This window comes from Epinephelus fuscoguttatus, linkage group LG16 (genome assembly GCF_011397635.1).
Source record: "Epinephelus fuscoguttatus linkage group LG16, E.fuscoguttatus.final_Chr_v1".
NCBI classification, from domain to species: domain Eukaryota; kingdom Metazoa; phylum Chordata; class Actinopteri; order Perciformes; family Serranidae; genus Epinephelus; species Epinephelus fuscoguttatus.
The window spans coordinates 27,361,896-27,383,310 of NC_064767.1; the positions used below are offsets into that span (position 1 = coordinate 27,361,896).

The following is a 21,415-nucleotide window of genomic DNA, read 5'->3' on the forward strand; positions in this document are numbered from 1 at the left end:
GAGACATCATAGACTTGAGCAAGATCTCTGTCCAAATGTGTTTACAGCTAATTGCGTTGTAGCAAGCCATCCTTGTATTAAGCCAATCCTGGAGACCAAAATACTCTTGCTCCTCATGATCCTTAGACAATGTTGCCCTTGTTGGTTTGGTTTAAAGAGCAGGCTTAACTAAAACCTTTCAAACTAGCACGCCTTAGAAGCCTACATCGTAGAGTTGGACTGATTTTAAGATGTACTTTTCTGCACAGTCTGTTTAAAGTGAGTCCTCCTCAAGAGGTGTCGATAATCTCTCGCTTTGGATTTAATCCTTTTAAACCATACAAGGACTTAAAACAGTCGGGTCAGGTTCACTAATCCACCGTGTTGTCTCTGTCTTGATAAGAACAGAATTGGCTCCTGTTAGTGACTCATCTCAGGTTACACCCGCTAATACAGATGGAGAGTGGGAACGGAGAAGCACTGGTTTATTAGTAACATCACTGTTGGACAGACCTTCACTGTCAAACTGCCATAAGCATCAGCCAGTCTGGACTGTGTGGGAGGAAAACAATGTGCAAAGATCTCCATGTTATTTCACCCTGACTGCTTCCAGAAAATTATCAACCAATTTACATATTTCTACAAAGATTCAGAAATATTATTTTGGGGAAAAACAACTTTATTTATATCATAAAATGTCTTTCCAGTAAAATAAAAAACATAAAACAGGCAACATTATGTCATCAAGTGGAACATCTTTGGCTTTACTTGGGGTATGAGTGACTGTTGGGCCCTAGTTGCCCCGTGCTGTCTCTGGGCTAGAGCCAACAGAGTGATCCAAACATCCCTGTTGAGTGTTGGGGCGACGACAGCAGCTACATTCAACCTGTGATACTGTAGACGTCCTGCTACTCCCACATAAAACCACTAATACTTCAATACTGCTCTTATACCCACACATATTTGGTTCAAGTTCAACATAAAAGCTGCATAATACCCTCAAATTTAAAGATACATTTCAGGTGCTTAGCAACTAAGTATTGAGCAAATTGTATATGAATGAAATCTTAACTACAAAAGTACATTTTTGAGAATGGGGTGATGAAATAAATCTGGAAACAGCAATCAATCACACCAGAGCTTCGGCGGGGAAACTGGACAGTTTTCAGACACGTAGGAGCCAGTATTTCAGACTGAAAGCCATGACGTACTACATGGCTCCTGCCTGTCTGAAATCCCCAATCTTTAACACAAAACCAAATCTAAACTCCAATTAAAGGTTTTTGACTTTCATTTGCGAGCCTCTCTTGACCACCACTACTTATGGGTGGAGGCAAAGTCTGTTTCAAGTATTTGACAAAGCGTAACTCAAACGCTCTTGTATCAATTGCCATAATGTGTTCAGCATTTGATCTGTGTTTTTGTGTGTGTGTGTGTGTGTGTGTGTGTGTGTACTGTATGTACGGCACGTGAGAAGAACAGATATTGCAGTAGAATGTGACACGTGTACAAATCCATGTCATGTGAGGTAAACATGTAGCCCGACACAATATCATCTCTATCTCCGTGGCGTCAGGCATCTTTACTGTAGCTTGTCTCTCCCCCTCAGGACCTCTTCAGTCGTCGTAATCTAGAGGTTCTGGGCACAATTTCACTCCCCTCCTCTCCGAGTGTGGATCTGGAACTAATAGAGGAGCCTGAGGATGCAGGCTTGACAGATAGGCCCCTCAGACTTGCGGCCAGCCTGTTTTGGTTTGTCTGTGCCGTGTTATTGCTTGTGAGGGGGAGCCTCTGGGCCCGTTTCCCTGGAGTAAGCAGCTCTACTTCCAGTGTGGTTTTCTTGCGCTCGGAGACTGGGAAAGCCTTGGACTCTGCCTTGGCTTCGACAAGAGGAAGGGGCGGCAGAGGAAGAAGGTCATGCTTGGATGTTTGTGTGGAGCACTCGGTGGAGTGAGTTTGCATTGCGGCTGGAGGTCTTCCAAGGCACGTCCTCTTGGCCCTCTGTGGGTGAGGGTCTTCCCCTGCATCGCTTGGCTTGCACCTCTTGCTCTTGCTTGTCTCCTGACTGATTTCATGTTGGCAGAAATCTGCTGAGGCCCCATTTGGCTTGATGCTGTCTGGGGGACTGCTCTCAGTCTGCTGCTCTTGGGTCAGGCCTTGCTCTCGAGTAGTCCCACTCTGAGCCACAGCTTCATTTAAGACACTGGGGCAAGGCACCTTGTGGTCTGCCTCCGGGAGGGCCATCTGTCCAGCGCAGGTCTCTTCTGGGTTCGATTCTGGCTCTATACCCTTAAGTTCCTCTCTTTGGTTTTTGGTACAGGCTCTCTGGTCAATCTGCTGTTCCCCTGTACTGGAACCATAGAGCTCTCGCTGGACACTGGCTTGTTTGGCTCTGCAAAAGTAAAAAGGATAAGAGGATATGAACAGATACTTGAGTGTCCTCTCTGACTGGTGGGGTTGGAAAGTTCTGCATTAGATCATACTTACATCTTTTGAAGCACAGTTTTCTTTGTTTTTGTGGGGCTGTTTAAAGGCTCTTGGGTTTCTCCCACTCTGGAAAAATATTCCGATCGGCTTTGTTCGCTCGGTTCGGTCTAAAGAGGACAAACAGAATCGGTGTAAACAAAAAATATTATTCCTGGCATCCCCTGGAAAGGTTTGGCTCCAAAGCAGACTGCTGTCATCATCTGGTATTGCTGGAGATTAAAAAACATCCACTAGACTGCAGTGAAAATGATAAGATAATGAATAAAATTAAAAGTCAAAATAATCTAATGTGAGGAACAGATAGTTTATATAAATGTATCCTCCTCTGACTTTTCTGAATTCCAAATAGTGTAGCCACCTCACTATTTGAACTATGATACAGCACAAGAGGAATGTCTTCTTTAATGCCTTTAAAGACACCCCAGCTGGCACAAATAATTAGTCCCTCACTTAATACTGTCCAAAGCAACCACCTCAAAGGCTTTAGAAAATAATCACTGGCTTGTCATAGTGTGACGTGCGTTTCATAGTCTCTGCTGTCTGAGACTTGGAGTGGTGCTTGCAGCCTGAGGCATGATTACTAAACGGTGAAACCATGTTGACAAGTCAAAACAGCGATTAGAGAGGGATCCTTAATAAGATGAAGAAGTAAGGCAGAGGAAAAATACAACCGAGACATGAATGGGAAAATGCAGAAAAGGGGCAAAAAGCATCTCAGAGAAGAGAGGACAAGATAAAAACAAGTTAGTGAAAGTAGCCTCATGGTTAGGAGACTGTAGCAGCACTTTGAGTTGCAGATTTAAATGTAGAGTACTCCATAAGCCTCTATATGTTTGAGCCTCTACAAAAAGTACATTCTTAGCTGGCTAAAATGGTTAACTATGGGTTGAAAGTTCAATATACCCACAAACAAAGGGAACCTACTGAGGCAGAACAGGGAAAGGGCCAGAGATTGGATCTCACCAACGTGTGCCCTCAACAGGCCACTAATGAAGGTTAATCACAGGTCTTTTCCTTGGCTGACCCAGAACAGACTCTGGATTTATGAGAGAACACGAGACGCTGGTGGTAAATTGAGCAGAACCTAAATGTTGAAAGCCTGACAATTTATTGTAAATTAATTGGGAGAATATCAGAGTAACTGTGGTTTAGAGATTAAGCCAAAGTATATATTTGTTTAACCAGAATAAGCTGCATACGGGTGAGGAGCTTCATTATATGAGTGAAACACTGTAAGCTAACAGGAATAAAAGTCTACAGTGATGCTCACTTGTATTAGGCTGTAATTAGGCACAGCAGTGCTTTGAGCTACAAGCTAACTTCAGCATACTAACAAGCTCATGACAACGACTCATCTCCAGGTCTGAAAAGTAAAGCCAGTGCCTAAGTGCCTTAAATCTCCATTCTTTCTAATGGCCAGCAGGAGACGACTCCTCTGGTTGCAAAAAAGAAATCCAACTGAATAAAAGTCTATGAGAAAATCATCTGACTTGATTTATTACCTCAGAAAATATTTTCCTAATGAACTTTTGGTTTCAATTGATAGTTTCAAGTCTTCTTCAATACAGCATGATGCTCATTTTGTAAATTATGGTCCCATTTAAAGTGAAATACACAATATAGGGCAAGAATGTCCAGTGTCCGGCCCAGGGGCCAATTGTGGCCCGCAGACCAATTTTAAATGGGCCTCGGCTTGACTTTAAAAATATGCTATGTGCCAAACTGCACTTTTTGCTTGTAACCAAGCAAATGCAATGGTTAGCTAACAGCAGACATTCCCTGCTAGGTAGCAGACATGGCCTTGGCAAAAAAAAGCGTAAAGTTGAAGGCAAGGGCAGCGGCTTTCAGGAGCAGTTTGGACAAAAAAGTTTGGACACCCCCAGTATAGGGTATGCTTGTCTGATCCACCCCTCTCTCCTCTATACATCCACCCTCTCATCCAAATATGATCACTTCTGATTCCAAAAATCTAAATGGTGACAGCAGAATTGCCAACTTCAAAACAGTAGTCCACAGAGTAATGCTCTTCTTTAATACAGTCTATCCCTGCATACGTGTGGTGTCGACCAGCAAAATTTAAATAAACGCCCCCTCAAGTAACAACCTGGAAAGTTGGCAAACATTTTGGTACACAAGTTGCCGAGTTGACATTGTATATGTGGAAACATGGCAGACAAAAGTAATTGTTCAGTTGATTCGCATAATGCATGTAAATAGTTTGCTCACATGTATTTTCTAATGTTGTAAAGAATTAGGTGCTGTCCATGTACAGTAGCCTAGATAAGTTAGAGAAGTTATTTATTAACATTCCTCAGGTAAAGCAATATTCTAGTAGTTTTAGGGGACATACTGGTGCAGCAACAAATCTGGAACCAAAGCACTTTGTAATATAAGTCTTCAAATTGTTTTACCATACTTGAATAGCAACATTAATCTTCATTGGGACGTTAAATGCTCTGAGCATTAAAACACAACACATCTTCTTTGTAGCATCCATGTTTTATCCACAATACGACTTAAAAGCTCACGACCTAACCAAAGTCGGAAGAATGACTTTCAACCCCGGGAAATGGAACCATCCAAGGAGCATGTGAATCCAGCATATGGCTAACAATAACAATGCCAACATGCTGATGTTTGGCATGTTCACTATTATTAGCCTGTTAGCATGCTAACAATTGTTTATTAGCTCTAAACATTAAGCACAGCTGAGGTTGAAAGGGGGAAAGGTTAGAAAAGTGAAAAGTTCAGGAATGACTAAAGTCAGTATGATTTAGCCTCTGAGACAAAATTTTGTGACTGATGGGTGACATTTTCCACTGTTGCTAGATAAAAGGTCAGAGGTTCACCAAAGTCATTAGGATTTATCATCTAGCCACCACTATGGTCTGCATCAAATTTCATGGCAATCCATGCAGTAGTTGTTCATCTGGACCAAGGTGGTGGACCGACAGACATTGCCATCCATAGAGCCATGCTGCTAGCTAAAAACACTCCATAGACTACTGCAGTGGGAAAATACAACCAGACACAAGTTAAATCTTGGGAAATCGAGGCTGTGGCCTCTATGTTTATTTAATATCAGCCATTTTTCAGATCATTACTATTCCATAAACTGGTTGGTAAAATGATCAATGTGCACTCTAAGACAGGGGAAAGCCAATGTGGTAAGCTCTGGCCTCCATTAAAAGAGAAAAAAAATCATTAATGTCCCCTCCAACATGTCATGATACCAGTGACAACATATGACCCGGCACACATGGGGAAACAGTAATCGTCCCAAGCTGCAAGGGCCAGCTGGGGCATTGTGGCTTTGCATTGGGTGTTGAGACCTAGCTGCACTCTGGTCTGTGGTGTGGCGGACGGAATAAAGAGGCCAGACGGAGGGAGGGGAGTGAATAAGGAGGCTGGGCAACAAGGAAGTAGGCGGAGACGACAAGAAACAAGGGACAAGATACTACAGAATGAATTAGAGAAAGAGAGAGCGTTTAGAGGGGAGTACAACAAAAGAAGAGGCACCCCCCAGAGTCATATCGTCTGACCTCAACAGTCTCTCCAGCATGCCCACAAACACAAGAATCCTCACACAGGAAGTTCTCCACAGGCTGCCCTTTGTGTAGAGATGGAGTCATGCTTGAGTGTGGGCAGAGGGTTCAGTCTTTACGCTTTCTCATATCCAAAGCCACAGCTAGCACTGGGATTTGGATTTAGGACAGTGACACACATTCAAACTTGCATTTGCCTACGCACTCACACACCCACCCCAACAACAACAATTCTGAGAAAGATGTGGGTGCCATCATTTGCATTGTAATGCCTTGATATGTATTCTCATCTGTTTAATATGAATAAATGCTGTTTGAAAATCAACTTGAAAGAAAAATCAACAAGAAGCCAATGGGAGGTTCTCTGGGAAAGTTTTGTGCCTTTCTGTTCCTGTCGGCATGACTTCAAAAGAGCAGGAGAGAGAGAGAGTGAAAGAACTGAGTGATGGAGAGGAAGAGGCATGAAGAGAGGAAGAGGTTGGATATACATAGAAAGTAGAAGAAGAAAGACAGAAAGACAGACAGACAGAGAGAGAGATGGTGCATGAATTATTATCACCAGGGGTCCAGGGGTTGGAAATTCTGTATATAGCAACTAGAGAAGAAAGTAGAGGGATTTAAGGTGGAGAGGGGGAGAGAAACAGAGAGAGTAAGCTGGTGCAAGAACAACATTATAATCATCACAAGCTCTGTGGATAAAACAGTAAGTATTGTGTGGGAACCGAGGTGGCCTAATCTCGTACGGAATGATGCAAACTCCCAATAGCTGGAGAGCGTCCCATGAAAAAGGAGGGAGGGATGGTGGTAAATAAGAACTTCTACCCGCCCGCCGCCACCACCTTTCCCTCAGCAACAAGGATTTAACCCCCCCACCGCCAGCCAGTCTGCTCGCCCCCACACAGAGCTGCAAAACACTTCTCGTGATGCAACACGTGGAGCCGACCAACAGTGCCCTCCCCGGCCCCGGAGCCTCCGAAACAACATGGCTCCACCACGGGAGCTGCAGCAAGACAGCACATCTGGATGTCAGATTATAAAGATAAGCCTGGCAAAAGGGCAAGGAGAGCAGAGAGTATGAATCATTTTGGTTTAAAAGGATACCGGTACAGATTCTCATAGCTTGCCCTGATTCTGAATGACTCCTGGAAACAACTTCAAAAAGATAACCAACTACAGGCTCCATAAAATGCAGGGAATGAGCAGTTTCTTCTTTGCCATCAAAGATAAGGTAGAAACACAGATAGGAAGATTATGTTGGTTATCTTTTAAGGCAGCTGCACTTGAAAGTAATCCACTGACAGAGCCAAATAGTCTCTGGGTAGTCTAAAATACTCCACTGCTGCATAGCATGGCAAAACCACTCTCCAAAGACATTTCTTATTTAAGTAATCTTACACTATGTTGACATACAGTAGAGGTTTGCTCTATTCAATCTACATAAATCCCCATGGTCATGCCTCTGTACAATACAAAAACAATTTTGCTGGGTAAAAACATTCAGCTTTTCAGGAACCAAGAATAACAGACTTCTCTGCAGCTTGACAAACATGCATTGTTTTAGCTTATCCAATAGGTTTTGCAAGGATTTTTAACGGAGGTCAGAGATGTTTCTCAACCCATCATGTAGGCTTAGCAAACTTTTAGCTGAAGTTAAAACATGCACACAACCAGAAAAAAACATGATGACAGATGATGATGACAAGTCACAAAACAGGTCAAGATGGAAAGCTCCGATCAACCATCAACTCATATTTGCTTGTAATCTGTCACAGTGGATTGTTCTTGGATTACTCTAATGTCTTTGTATCTCACCCAACATACACAAAACCAGCAAGATGCCGTCCTCCCAACGCCTGTTATTCACTCATCTGTCACAAGATAATGATTCATACCACTTGAAATGCTTGAATCCCTGAAAGTATTCCATTTATTAAAAGTGAGTTCAGTCAAAGGAAAGCCTTTGAACAGTTCAGATGGCACATCTAAGTATACAAAATCCTTAAACTGGCACCAAGAAACAACATCACTATTTAACTGTCAGACTAGAAATGCCTCCTACAGAGATGTTCGTGAAGCTAGTCCACACACCAACCCCCCCACCCTACTCCCACAGAGGAAACATGCCCTGTTTGTCTAAGCTCACCACATCTTCCCTGAAACAAAGTCAACAAACATGCATGGGCACATACTTGTCTAAAATAGAGGACAGTTCGTATCCTTGAACAATGACATGTTTTTGGATCCACCCATGTGTAAGGATTAAGACAAGCTGTTAACTGTGTGGACTCACTTCGTGCAAATCAATGAAAGCAGCTTAAGACAGGATGGAATGAAGGGACAAGATCGTGAGCTGTAAAGAGATCATAGTCATGTATTTGGCCTTGGCAGAGAGGAGATCAGCAGACACTGGAGGCTTGGGAAAGCGCTGCTGCTAGCTGTTGAGAGCTGTGAAGAACAGAGGCGTGCTGAGGTCATGAGTAAACACACAGGCTCGTCCACAGCTCAGTAGAGGGGGGGGGGACTGGAAACACATCTGCTCTGCCTTTGATCCAAACTTCTGCGGCCCAGCACGCCACTCACCTCAGCTGCCCACTCTGTGCCTGACTAGAAAACATCGGCCACAATCCTAAACACTAGCTCTTCCTTCCCATGCTGCCCTCCTCACTGTTGGTGCTGACTCACAATAGGAGCAACTTTTTATGAGGGACTTGAATCTTGAAATGTCAAGCAGAAAAAAAAACACTGTGAGAGATGTCTTTTGTTTGCTTCTCATGCAAACATAGTTGTCTTAGTGGCCATGCCTCTGCAGAGTAGAGCTGCAATTGTGCACACATTTAAAGATATGCTGTGTTATGACAATGCCATCATATCATATCATATCATATCATGCAGATTTGCTCATGTACGGTATTTTTAAAAAAGGCAGACGAACAGAGAACCTCGCCTGCACATGAGCATCTCTTTTCCTCCTCAACTGCCTGTCAGACTTTTTACATTTACTTCCATTAAAAAAATGGTTTCAAGTTTCGATTATAAGACAGCGTTTGTCATGTAAGATGCTCTGTACAATTTCAGTTCCATGCGGCTTCTCTTACAACCATAAACTGCTCAAATTAAAACATGCATTTATATTGTCATACAGATGTAACATCTTAAAGGTTACATTGTATTTAGGATAAAGTATACCCTCCTCTAGTCTCTAGAAAACAGTCACGTTCATTTGATTGAATATTAACAGGAACTGCAAAAAACAAGCAGCGTATAAACATTAGAAAGAAAAACAAGAAAATGTTTTGAGAAAAAAAATATGCCACAGTGAGGGTAGTGCGTCTCAAAGCTTGCTGCTGTGTCTATACCTTGATGAGGGGTGCTTCATTGAGCAGTGAATGTGATTACAAATGGAGTTACACTCCACGGCAGAGTGGGAGTGGGTAGTGACTGGTTTGGAAAGGCCCCAGGATGTAAGGATAGATCTACTCAGCAACTCCAGACACTCAAACAGCATCTGAAACCATCTCCTTGTTACCAACATCAAAATCTGAGCTGCGTCAACAACTTCTGTAACTTTCGGAAACTGACATTCGTGTTGACTTTACTTAGCAATTGGCCAGATGCATGAAGGTCAGAAAGTAAACAGGGTTTGAACTTTTCTCTTAAGCCCTTTTTGTTTTTCATTGCTTACACGGTTACACAACTATTTCTTTTACTTCTCATGTGTACAACCTAGTGTAACACTATGAATGCCTTCCAGGAAAGACTGGACACCAGGCTTCTTACCCCTTTTTCCAGACTTGCTGTTTGGGAAAGCTATAAACACTTCTGCCCTGCGACGTGACTTTGCACCATGTTATATGAACTGCTTTGTTTTGAGCTTACCTACACCTTAAAGGTCCAGAGGTTAGGACACTGGCAGAAATGGAATATAATAATCATAACTATGTTTTCATCAGTGTTTAATCACATGAAACTTAGAATCATGTTTTTGTACCTTAGAATGAGCCATCTATATCTATATACGTTGCTGTGCAGAAGCAAGAATGGACAAATCAAACACTGGCTCTAGATAGCGTCATTGGCCACCATAGTTCTCCTACATGCTTAGCACAAGCAGAATGTATCAGTCGGTTGCAATATGCAGCCTCCCTACCAGTCAGACTTGCTCTAATCTGCTTGAAGGTACGGCTAACTGTTAGACCTGTACTAACTGAAATTTTTGTTCACTTTGGGGGCAGCAGACACTACCTGCAAATCCAGCATTGACATGTCACCTTTTAAGATGTGTTAGTGAACGTGTTAGCCAGTCGGCAGGTCTAATACTCATTCTTCTTTTAGCTCCATTGTTATCTCCACCGGCTCCTGAAGGAAATACCTAGCTTGATTCCCGCTAGTTGCTCCAATATGTTCACCAACTAATCGCTAAATCTGTCTGTCTGGGGTTTGGTGCTGGGAATGTGGTGTAAAGTGGGTTTATCAGAGCTTTTTGCTAAAAACAGATGCATGTTGCTGTTGGAAAAGGTGTTGATGAGAGCTGTGAGACTGAACCAGAACAGTAAATCTGTGGCCGTTAAACCAAAAAATATGCTAAAAGACGCTCCATAGACAAACACCTTGTAGAGTTTGGGGAAAGTGAAGCTTTGGGGGAAACTGAAACTGAAGCTGTGTTGCTAGAATGCTGAAGGCAAATTTCAATTTCATGCAATGTCATACACAAAAATGTTTCTTATCTTATCCTCTTGAGTGAGTTTGTCACTATAAGCAAGACTGTTTACATTACACTTGGTGATTTAATCAATTGTTGATATAAAATTATTGATAATCACAACCAACTGCATTTGTTTGTTATTAAGCAAAGTTTTACTCACCCTTGATGATCCTTAATGATATTTCAGATGTGTTAAATCTGTGCAAAACATCTACAAACTCTAGCCTCAACCCAAAAATTGAGGTTTTGGTATTGACTTTGAGTACTTAAAATCAATAATAATTGGTATCCTAGTTCCTTCTATACAACTGGAAATGACTAAATCCCACCATCTCCTCTTCGAACTGAACCACAGCTGAAAATATGACTAATAAAAGTGCATAGTGTACAAGAGACATACAGCATGTGCTAGCGTGGGACCGAGATGTTGGCTTTCGCAGGACAAAAGGCCAACCATGATGTCACTTTAGTTCCCTCACAACATAACCCCCTGACCTTCTGAGAAGTGCTAATTTGATGAGTCTACATTTCCACTGTGGTTAAGGGTTTTTGCTCAACAAGTCACACAAACTGAATCCTAACAACAAAACCGAAACCTCCCTAAATAAAGGGAAACGTGGCATTTTTTGGGACTAACAGGCTCATGCTGTCAAGAGTTGTGGAATAAAAGACCCCTTCTCAAGCATATGATCAACTTTGACATAGAACTCCAAAGGCCCCATTATTTTTAGACAGCGGCATTATTATGCCTTACATCAGTTGTGACTCACTGCATAAGCTTTTTTTTTTCATGAGATCGTCAACTTTTTTGGCAACACTAAAACTGCAAAAACTGTTTCTGACAAATTAGAACAGAGCGAAGGATGTAAACAAATAATTGTTTTTGTCATGTGAAAAACTTTAGCCCTGCTGTCTGGTATCTTTCCCTTACAAACCACGTTCGAGGTTGGGCTAGTGAGAGCTCCACCACAAGACTCCCACCCTCCAATTCCCTCTGCTTGTACTGTATGAGCCCAGAGAACCACATCCTGAGGAGAGGAACGCAATCGACAGCAATGCCTCCTTGAACTGGAAAATTGGTTACACAATCTGAACTTTTCACTGACGACTGTGTTGCTCCACTAAAAATATTACAATCACTGCTTTCATTGGAAGCCAAACTGTGGAGAGTGCAGAGACATTTCAAAGGGAAACAATAGCAAAAACCCCATAGAAAAACAGCAGGCCGCTGATCATGGGATGTGATGGGAGAGATGTCTGTCCTTGATGTGAGTGCCAAGGTGAGAGGCTCCACCACTATTTCTCAGAATACTCTTGAGAGTTTGGAATCAAATAAGCACTGGCCACAGGATAGTTGTCCGTAATAGGAATGGACAAAAAAGAACTACAGTAGTAGGTCTTATGACATGGGCGACATGAGAACAACACAACAGACACAGCCTGGACTCTTGCAGGGAAAAACCCACTGAACCCAACTTTATCTGAGTCCTATCAATCATTGCACATAACATTTAACTGCACACAATCACATTAACTGAATTCCTCCTCAAAAACCCAAACAATGTTTGTGTACCAGAATGATGAGAAATGTTGTTGTAGTTCTCTTGAACCATGACTGAACTGCTGTAAATTGGAGAATTCTATATATTAGTGTGAGATTATATTCAGCCTTCACACTTAGTGAGGTGTTTAAAATTTCTATAAGTATCTTTTACATATATTAATTGCTTTTTATTGCTATTGGGTGAACAGGTTGTAATGTAACTTAAAAACAACGGCCTCCTCTGACTTTCTCGGTTGCCTAACAGCCTGTGGACTGATTTCTACGTAAAGGACTCCGGACGAATTTTCCACTCTTGCCCAAATATGGTCACTTTTGGCTCAAAAACCAAGATGGTGGCAGCCAAGGTGCCGAACTTGGGGCTTCAAAATGGGAGTCCACAAACCAATGGGTGACAGTAGCTATGTCTATTATTTTCACAGTCTACAGTCACGCCACTGTTCTGGACGGTGCCCAAGTGCTCACTCATGCCTTTGCAGTAAAGGTGCGAGCAACACGATGCTGACTGCAGTTCACTTAACAGTCTCAGAGAGAGGTGTCACTAACAACAAGGGTTTTCTTAAAGACACATACACAACCTTTAAAGGGTAGACAAACCCCAGATTTTTATATAAGATGAATATTATGTTCTGACAATGTCAACATTGACTACAGTGCCACAATAAGTTTCAATAAAAGTGGAGTTCTAGTAGTATCTAGACTTTCCCAAGAGCTAAAATGTACAAAATTAGTTTTGGCTTTATTTTCGACTACCCATTAATGTTGAGGTTTACAACAATCCCATGTTTGAGTTTGACAAAAACAACAACCAAAATTGTACAGCTGGGGTGAATTGGCAGAATGTGGGAGCAGGAGCTTTTCGAAGAAGGGGTGACTCCGCAGCTTTGGACCCCACCTCACTCCATCCAACCCCCTGTCATCCTCTCCTTCCTCCTCACTAGGTCTTTGAGAAGCCCTGGCAGGTTCAGAGCAACCCCCCCCCGTCACATAATGAGGATCAGCATATATAAAGTGAGAGCACAATTTGGCAACACATCCCTATAATAACACACAGACCCATGCAGGACTTTTTGCCAGGCGACTGGAAGAGGAAATAGAGGAGTATAAACAGCACTCACCGCGGCCAGGCTCGGGTTTCCATGGTGCGCTGAGGCATCCTCTGGACAGCTCACACACACAACATAGCGTTCAGGAAACACACGCAAATCTGAAGGCAGGCAGAGAAACAACACAGACCATGCTAGTTAATAACGTGGGCTCACCTCTAATTATGAGTCAAAAGCAGACAGAGGGAATTGTGGTGGAGGGTTGAATTTACATCTACAACACCAAGTATTTACTATCCCTCAGACCAAGGGGAAAATGGCAGTTTACAGATAACTGCTGAGCTTTATGGGCCGCGTAAACAGCATGAAATATTAGAAAATTTTATGTTAACAACGGCTCTTGGGGAGTAATATGACTGTTTCCTCAGCTTCAAAGGCAAAGACCATTTACAACAACAATATTATTGCATGTATTATATCATTATAAATGAACTGAACTCAATGTATCCCCTCAACTGGAAAGACAAACTAGCCAATATCTGACCTATGGTTGCATAGCCTCCTGTATGTAAAGAACAAGCATAGTATTGAAGTCCAAAACTTTTCACATTACTCTCTTTGTCTTCTGCATCGTTGTGATTGTGCTTAATGTAATATACTCATATAGAAGAAACTACTAATGAAGAAGTAACTTCCCTTTTGAAATACACGACAGAAGTGTTGGCAAAATACTTAAATATTCTTCATCTTTCATTCTTGAGCCACTTAGCTCACCACCCTCTGTTCAAAGGGTATGCAGCTGTGGCGAATTCAGTCCGTAAAAGCTCATATTCCTCCTCAGTGGCCATTTTTTAACACATTGGTTCTGCTTCACTTGTGTGGATCAGTGGTTTATAAACACAGCCAATGTACACACGTGAAGCAGGCACAGAACTTGCATATACCGCACACTTGCATTAGTGTACGCTCACCTTGTGTGGAGTCTGTAACAAGAATGACTGGATGTCTATGTCGGTGGGGTGGTTTGGATGTTGACTGATTGCTCAAAAGCTACTTGCCATATTACCATGAAATTTGGAGTAAAAGTTCTTGGACTTTGAAGATGATTTCTCGGGCCACTACCAGGACAAAATGTTCAATCGGACACTGTGAAATAAAAATCTAACAAGCATAAACTCAAACAGAAAGAATGCAATGAAATTTACTGAGAACATTTGTTCTATCCAGAGCATGAACTCTTTTGATTTTGGATATTCCACAAGCTTTTCTCTTAAGCCACCCAAGCCAAATTTATAATTCTAAACAAATTGCATCTCATAATCTGAATTTATCCATCTCAAATTTCCTTTCAACATTTTTGTGCTGTTGGGTAAAATGAGATTACCACTGCATTTTGAATGGCTAATTATAGTAATAATTTGCCACATATAATCAGTCAATCTGAATAAATACTTTTTAAACTTCTGTTTTATGCTGGCTAATATATTTTTCATGACCTGACCACAATGTACAGTTAACTCAGTGGACCAAATTACCCAACCTTTGACCTCAGGAGACTGGGTCTAATTTGATGAGTAATGGACCTGCTGAGAGAAGCCGTCATCTCAGTCTGCAGCAGGTCAGTGCTGCCTTAACATCCAGGCCCCTGGGGAACGGATATTAACTTTACTGACAGGAAGAGAGCCATGTTGGTCCCATGAAAAGGTGGCCAAGGGTCACAGGCACTAGATGGGCCATGGAGATAGATTCTCATTGCTCTCCATAGACAGTCCTCCAATCTCTCTTTCTCCCACTCTCAGTAGCCTCTCAAGGGAACCACTTAATGGCTGCCTGTTCTCTACAACACCCCAACCAGGTAGGGACAGGACATAAAAACAAGTGAGGGGGAGAAAAATCAACATCCAGAGCACAGATGACTTGCTCTTTCTGTGGGAAATGTGGTACGAGCCACTGAGACGTCTATTTCTGATCCATTTAACTGGAAATTGATTCTTTAAAAACATGAAGGTTACATACCCCCATAGAGCTGCTTGACGATACATCTGAGGTTGAAGTGCCGCTTCAGAAAATTGGCGACCAGGTTGAAGTTTTTCCCTATTAAAAAAAAGAAGAAATACAATTAAGGATAAAAAGAGCAGAAAGAAAAAATATTGTACATGTGACACCATTTCCCAGGCTTGAAGATAAGCTATGTGTTCCCATACCAATACTACCATAGTATTTAGTATGCCACAAAAAGATTTAGTATGTCCCAGTACATAGCATTTCAAATGCAGTAAGCCAAAAATACCAGGATGTCCTACTGCATCCGGTTGCAATTTAGAGTATGCAAGCCAGCATACTTTTCTGGCTATTGTGACCCACAATCCTCTGCGCAGCAGGAGATACGTCACATAGATTGAGCCGCAGACAGATGACATCTCATTGACAGCTGACAAAAGCCACAATGACAGGTGAGAGTAAATTCAAGTGTATGTCCTACATATTTTTTGCAACTGATGTGTATAATACATTAATATATATTAATTTTGTGTTACAGACTATGACTATGAGCTTAAGGGTCAAAGTTCAAGGCACAATGTTGCGACAAAGTAGTGCGTCCCAATTGTATGCAGTCTCCATGCAACAATAAATACTTTGCAAGGGCAGCTGCTGTGCGCACTGAAAGTAAAAGGGAAAAGTATGCAGTTCAGATAGTAGAGGAAGTGGATAACATAGATAAAGTGGTTAATCAAAGGAATCACTATACAACATGTTTTATCCCATACTTGGACCTTCATGCAATGGGTTCCACAACCAGTACTACTTCCACTACTTACTGTAGAAGCACACTAAGCTGGGCTATGCTAGACTGAAAAAAACACACACAAAAAAAACAAAGCTCATTCCTACTCATTATTGTACCGTTAGATCTATATGGCTCTATATGCTTAGATACATCCCATCAATTTCCTGCTAACCATAATCTTATGCTCGGTCCGGGGGGCCAACAGCATACAATAAAACCAGCTAACTCATCCATGGAGTGAGAAACTATTCATTTCAATTTAACCGACCTCCCAGTTTGGAACAAGCAAAGAAACCATGGTCCGGGCCTCTGCTCTACTTGTCATGGAATGTTTGTCATGGTATGTCAGATGTGCTGGGCAGAAACAGAGGCCTGTTGCCTAATCTGGTAGGAATTTGTTGACTTAAAGCAAGGGTCTGGCTAACACGCTACCCAGTTGTTCCTTGTAAACAGGACAACAGTCCGGGGAAGTTGACAGAGCCAGCTCTCCATTTGGTACGTTCTTGGTTCCCTTTCCCTCCTCTTGATAGAGTGACTATGAAACTTATACCCTGCTTGACTTTACCACCACCTCTGTATACTTTTTTTTCTTATTTGGCATTCTCATATTGCTGTTGCCGTGTGAAAACCTCATTAACTCCCAACTATGGGGATTTTAGTACTTTAACGTCAATTAAAGGATTACTTGTCTTCCATAGTTTGAGAAAAGCCTGACCTCTTGTACTTAGTGCTCTTGCAGAACTCCCTGGATAATGTCAAATATGCACTGTCATCAAGCTGAAAACGAGGCGGTCTTTGTCTCTGAATAGCTGACATTTTGGGAGTAGAGAGGTTTTTACCCGTCGGCAACAACACTGACAGTCACTCATAGATAAAAACGTTGAAAAACTTGGACACGTCTCCTCTAAAAGTTGATCGTCAACGAGGACAAATACGTCCCACACAGTACCTTGGTATACACCACACACTGCAGACAGTATGTTAACAGCACTGGCCCACACGCAAGTGTGAGGGGGCCTTTGTGAACGTTCCCCTTTCTCTGTTAGCTGATGTCATCTCAGCACCAACTCAAAGCATTTAATTATCGTCTTCAAAAAGGAGCCGTCTTGTGATTCTTTGGATAATGACAGGCAATTACAGAGACAGTGTGTCACAAAACTGCCACAGGTATACACTTAAGTGCACTGGACAGTGATTAATGGCACCACCGTGGCTTTCTTTTTCTCTTTGCTTGTGGTCAAATTAGCATCAGGGGTCACTACAGCAAACACAATTCATACTTGCAAAAAAAATAAAAATAAAAAAAAACACATACACATGAATGAATGGAGGAATAAATGAGTACAACAGTCAGTCAAATCTATTTTAAACAAACTGAGCTCAATCTGTCAGCTGAGAATAAAATGAAACTAAGCTGAGACATTTAGGGGCTTTCAAAATATGAATACCTGTTTGTTACTATGACGCTGAGCAATTACAATCAATATTTTCCTAAAGATGATAATGTTAAAGTGGTACCTAGGTGACAGGTTATTATGTTTGTCAGTCTGACACCTATAGCAACTTGTCTGATCCTCACAAGCTATTATGTGAAAATTTTGCCTGCAGCAAAATTCACATGTTCGACAGCTTAATAAAGATATGCGAACATATATTAATGTCTCTCAGAGACAGAACAAAAACAAATCTCCAATCGGCACGATAAAAACGGAGACTTCTAGATCAGTGACTGTTACTTAACCCCATTATTTTTCATTCTAGCTATCTAATCAGGGACTGATTTATACCCAGGGCGCCAACTCAAAGCATTTACCTTGTTCTGAAGACAAAAAAACAAACCAGCAGGGCTCCAAGAGCCTCAGACTGGGAATCCCTGCCCTGCAGCAAGAGGACCATACAATAGAGGAGCCATGAGACAGCTTTCGGTGAATGATAAATATGGATTTACAAGAATCATTTTACATCCTGTTTTGTCAACCAAGGGCTCAGGTATATCTATACATACAGCACAGTCTGTACGTATAATGACATTTTTTGCTGTATAGAAAACAATGACTCAGTGCTAACTTTCAGCTTAAAGGTGCACTGCACAGGCTTGATGGTTACTGTTTGTAAATGACAGGCTCGCCAGCTAAAGTGAAAGTAAAACCCAACCCAGCGTCACTCTCGTTTGGCGGTTTGCCTCGCTATATTTGCATTTATCAGCACTGTGTCTCTTGGATGCCTGCTGCTTACAGTCTGGCACCTGGTCGCTACCTTTTTATAAAGCCCTGACTTTACTTGTGCGCTGTGGGGGCACATGCCCATGAACAGAATATAAGAAGAAAATTCTTCCATTTAATTTAATGCCTGAATGTTATTCATTCTTTATTATGTGCATTCCTCTTGGAAAATTGTTAACAAGGACCAAAATAAATGACCACTTCTACTACCACTATATCTTTAATTTGGCCACCCAACAACAACAACAACAACAACTAAATGTGTCAAAGTCCAAATTTGTATAGACTGTACTGTACAGGGTAGAGGTCTTGTTGAGAACCAGACAAAAGCTCCCAGCTATTTTAAATGTGCAACATTTTACTCTAACCAAGATCTTTGTTTGGCATCGTCAAAATCTGACTAACAACTCTGTTAGTTTGTAACACTGCACAATTAGAATTATGAATCAGGGGTCACCACAGCATTTGGATCTGCCTGTCCTCCACCCTGTTTGTTTTGGACATCTTCTTGAAGCGGGAGAAACATGTTAATGTTAGATTCACTAGTACATACATGATTGGAGTACCTCCCTCACTGATCTGCCTATAGAGTTGGGGTCCCTGGAAGTCAGTCCCTCTGATGGGGAACATCGCCTAAATTTAAAATGCCAGTATGTTATTTCCATGGCTGAGGAAAGTTTAATCAATATTTGTGAATATGAGCTGCCTTCTCTCTCAAAGCCAGAAAGAATAAAATTTTGATTAAATGTTAAGAGTTTTAATACACTAGTTCAGATTTGGGAGAGAGTTGTTCAAGTTAACTAATATTTTTTGGACTGCCTCAGACCATAGGAATCACATGCATGAATTTTGGAAATGGGTGTAGTTCCTCTTTAGTACTTGATGTACATAAATTATGTAGGACTGGTGAAGTCACCAAGCTTTAAATAGAGTGCTTAATTAATCCCAAAGGGAAATTGCACAGTGTATGGTATGTTGAGCATGTGTAGTTAACAATAACAGCATTCCTTTATTGGGAAAAAAAATCGTATTATTCTTTAAATAGCAGAGCAGTGGTCATCTATCGTCCATTCTGGATGTCTACCACGAGAGGAATGCAGATCTTTATCTCTGTTTTGTTTTCTCTGCCCTTTCTGGGTCCAGGAGGGACCAGGAAGCAAGCATCTTTCATTGCGCATTCATGGCTGTCTATGTTTTTAGAGGTTTTGATTTTGTCCGTTAGACTCTTTGGTCTCATGTCTAGCTTAAAAACTATTCTCATTGCTTTCCCCCGTGGACTGAGCTTGCCAATTCCCAGGACAAGTTTGACAGGGACGTCTGGACATGGAGTTGGGAACCAGTGCAACGCCATGGCCCGAGACATCAGCTGTTGCTCCAACTTTATAACGTCCTGCACAGCGCAGAGTTGCTCTTGGCCCTCTGCCCGGGTTCTCTCGTGCTAAGCTTACATTCATGTTTCTCTCTCACAAACAGTTTGCTAGTGCCTCCTCTGGGAATGAGTGGCCCCTTTCTGTGGCAACTGTGGCCCGCAGTGGTGCAATACCCAAATCTGCAGGGTACAGACTTTAAAGGGTTTCATTTGTACTTCCTGCAAGAGAAGATGGCCTTGCTTAATTGTTTTGAAACCCAATGCACAACAATATTTTGACAGGTCAAATCAAACAGTAAACAAGCCAGCACGCCATGTTTTCAGAAATGTGGTAGATAATATCTTAACCGCTTGTATGGAGATACTTATACCATCTTGTAATATACCACAAGACAACTGCAGAAAAAAAAGGACACAGACTCCACAGGCCTGGTGCCAAGGCTAGAATACTGTACTTTCAAGAGACACACATACACACACACACACACATCCCTGCAGCTTTCACCGCTTCCTGGGAAAACAATGAGAGGAAAGAAAAGTCAACAAACCAAAAGGCATCCAGAGTGACTAGGACTGTAAAATGGAACAGACAGGGGTGAGAAGCATTCAGACCAGGGTCAAAGGTAAGCCCCCATGGAACAGACTTCATTAACTTCAGTTATATCCTGAGGAGATCATTAAAACAGCCCTAGAAAACATAGCCTACTTTTTCTTGCCATCCGCATTCCTGGCAGCCCATGCTGTTGTGACTCCTGCAAGAATCCATAAGAATTCCTAGCAGGTCCCGGACATGCATTATTAACAACAAAGACCAAAGTTAATGTCACGAAAAAGGATCCGGTTCTATTTGCGTGCTCTCAAACTTAAAACAAACAAATACATAGTTGGAGTTTCGCAGTTCGCACACATCTTTTAACGCCTCCAGGTTAAGTGAAATGCTCGCTGTGGCTTGAGCTCATACACTTTGTCTTTACCTGCTGCCATTTTCTCACAAGTGCCCAATCGCTACTGAGCATGTGCACATCTCAGCAGAGATGATAGTGAAACAGCTTACACCCTAGTCACTTTAATCATCAGCCCTGGTAAAACTAGTAGTACTAAAACTACTAAAACTAGTGGGCTAGTGTGTTGATAGATCTTCTAGCCTGATATGGTACTTTTCTTGTCCCACTATTACTGAGCCCTGCAAAGTGGGCCCTGGGCCTCTAATACGAATACTTCAGTGAGCTTCCTGCAATAACCTGATTTACTTGACATAATTAAAAACAACAGGTTGTCACATCAGGGTAAGGCTTTAAATAAAACTGTTTAACTTTTGCTGGAAGAAAACAATTTCTTGGCCATGTTTATGTTAGCAGGTATGCAGGATGATAGCTCATGGCAGGAAAGATGATAACTTGTAGCAATGTATTAATAAGTATTAATAATTATAAAATATTTTGTATAAAATATATTTGAATCAAAACTGAAATAAATCAGTCAAAATAAGATGGTTCCCACAGATGAATGGAAGATTATTTTAGGCTCATGTGCATAATAAGGAAAAAATGAGGGGCCTCTCAGTCAGTTAGTGCAAATGTTTCCACCAAAAAATGAAAAAAACTCTCCAGGCAGCAGTATTATATATCATTAATACACTTAAATTATGCCAGCACTGCTTCAAAAACATGGCACTGAGAAGGAGGGAAATCTGATTACCCACCAGCTGCACGTAAA

General features: G+C 41.7%; 1 protein-coding gene across 3 annotated transcripts in view; it reads right to left on the reverse strand.

The window, feature by feature from the left end:
• Positions 1 to 718: 718 nt before the first annotated feature.
• LOC125903533 (SLX4 interacting protein) overlaps positions 719 to 21,415 on the reverse strand; it is a 35,921-nt gene continuing 15,224 nt past the window's right edge. For all 3 annotated transcript variants that reach the window (XM_049600508.1, XM_049600511.1, XM_049600509.1), the window contains exons 5-8: positions 15,337 to 15,414; positions 13,393 to 13,481; positions 2,467 to 2,573; positions 719 to 2,371 (exon numbers count right to left, since the gene is read on the reverse strand). In XM_049600508.1, the coding sequence (XP_049456465.1) occupies positions 1,585 to 2,371; positions 2,467 to 2,573; positions 13,393 to 13,481; positions 15,337 to 15,414 (1,061 nt within the window). In that variant the 3' untranslated portion in view covers positions 719 to 1,584. The remainder of the gene's footprint in view (positions 2,372 to 2,466; positions 2,574 to 13,392; positions 13,482 to 15,336; positions 15,415 to 21,415) is intronic.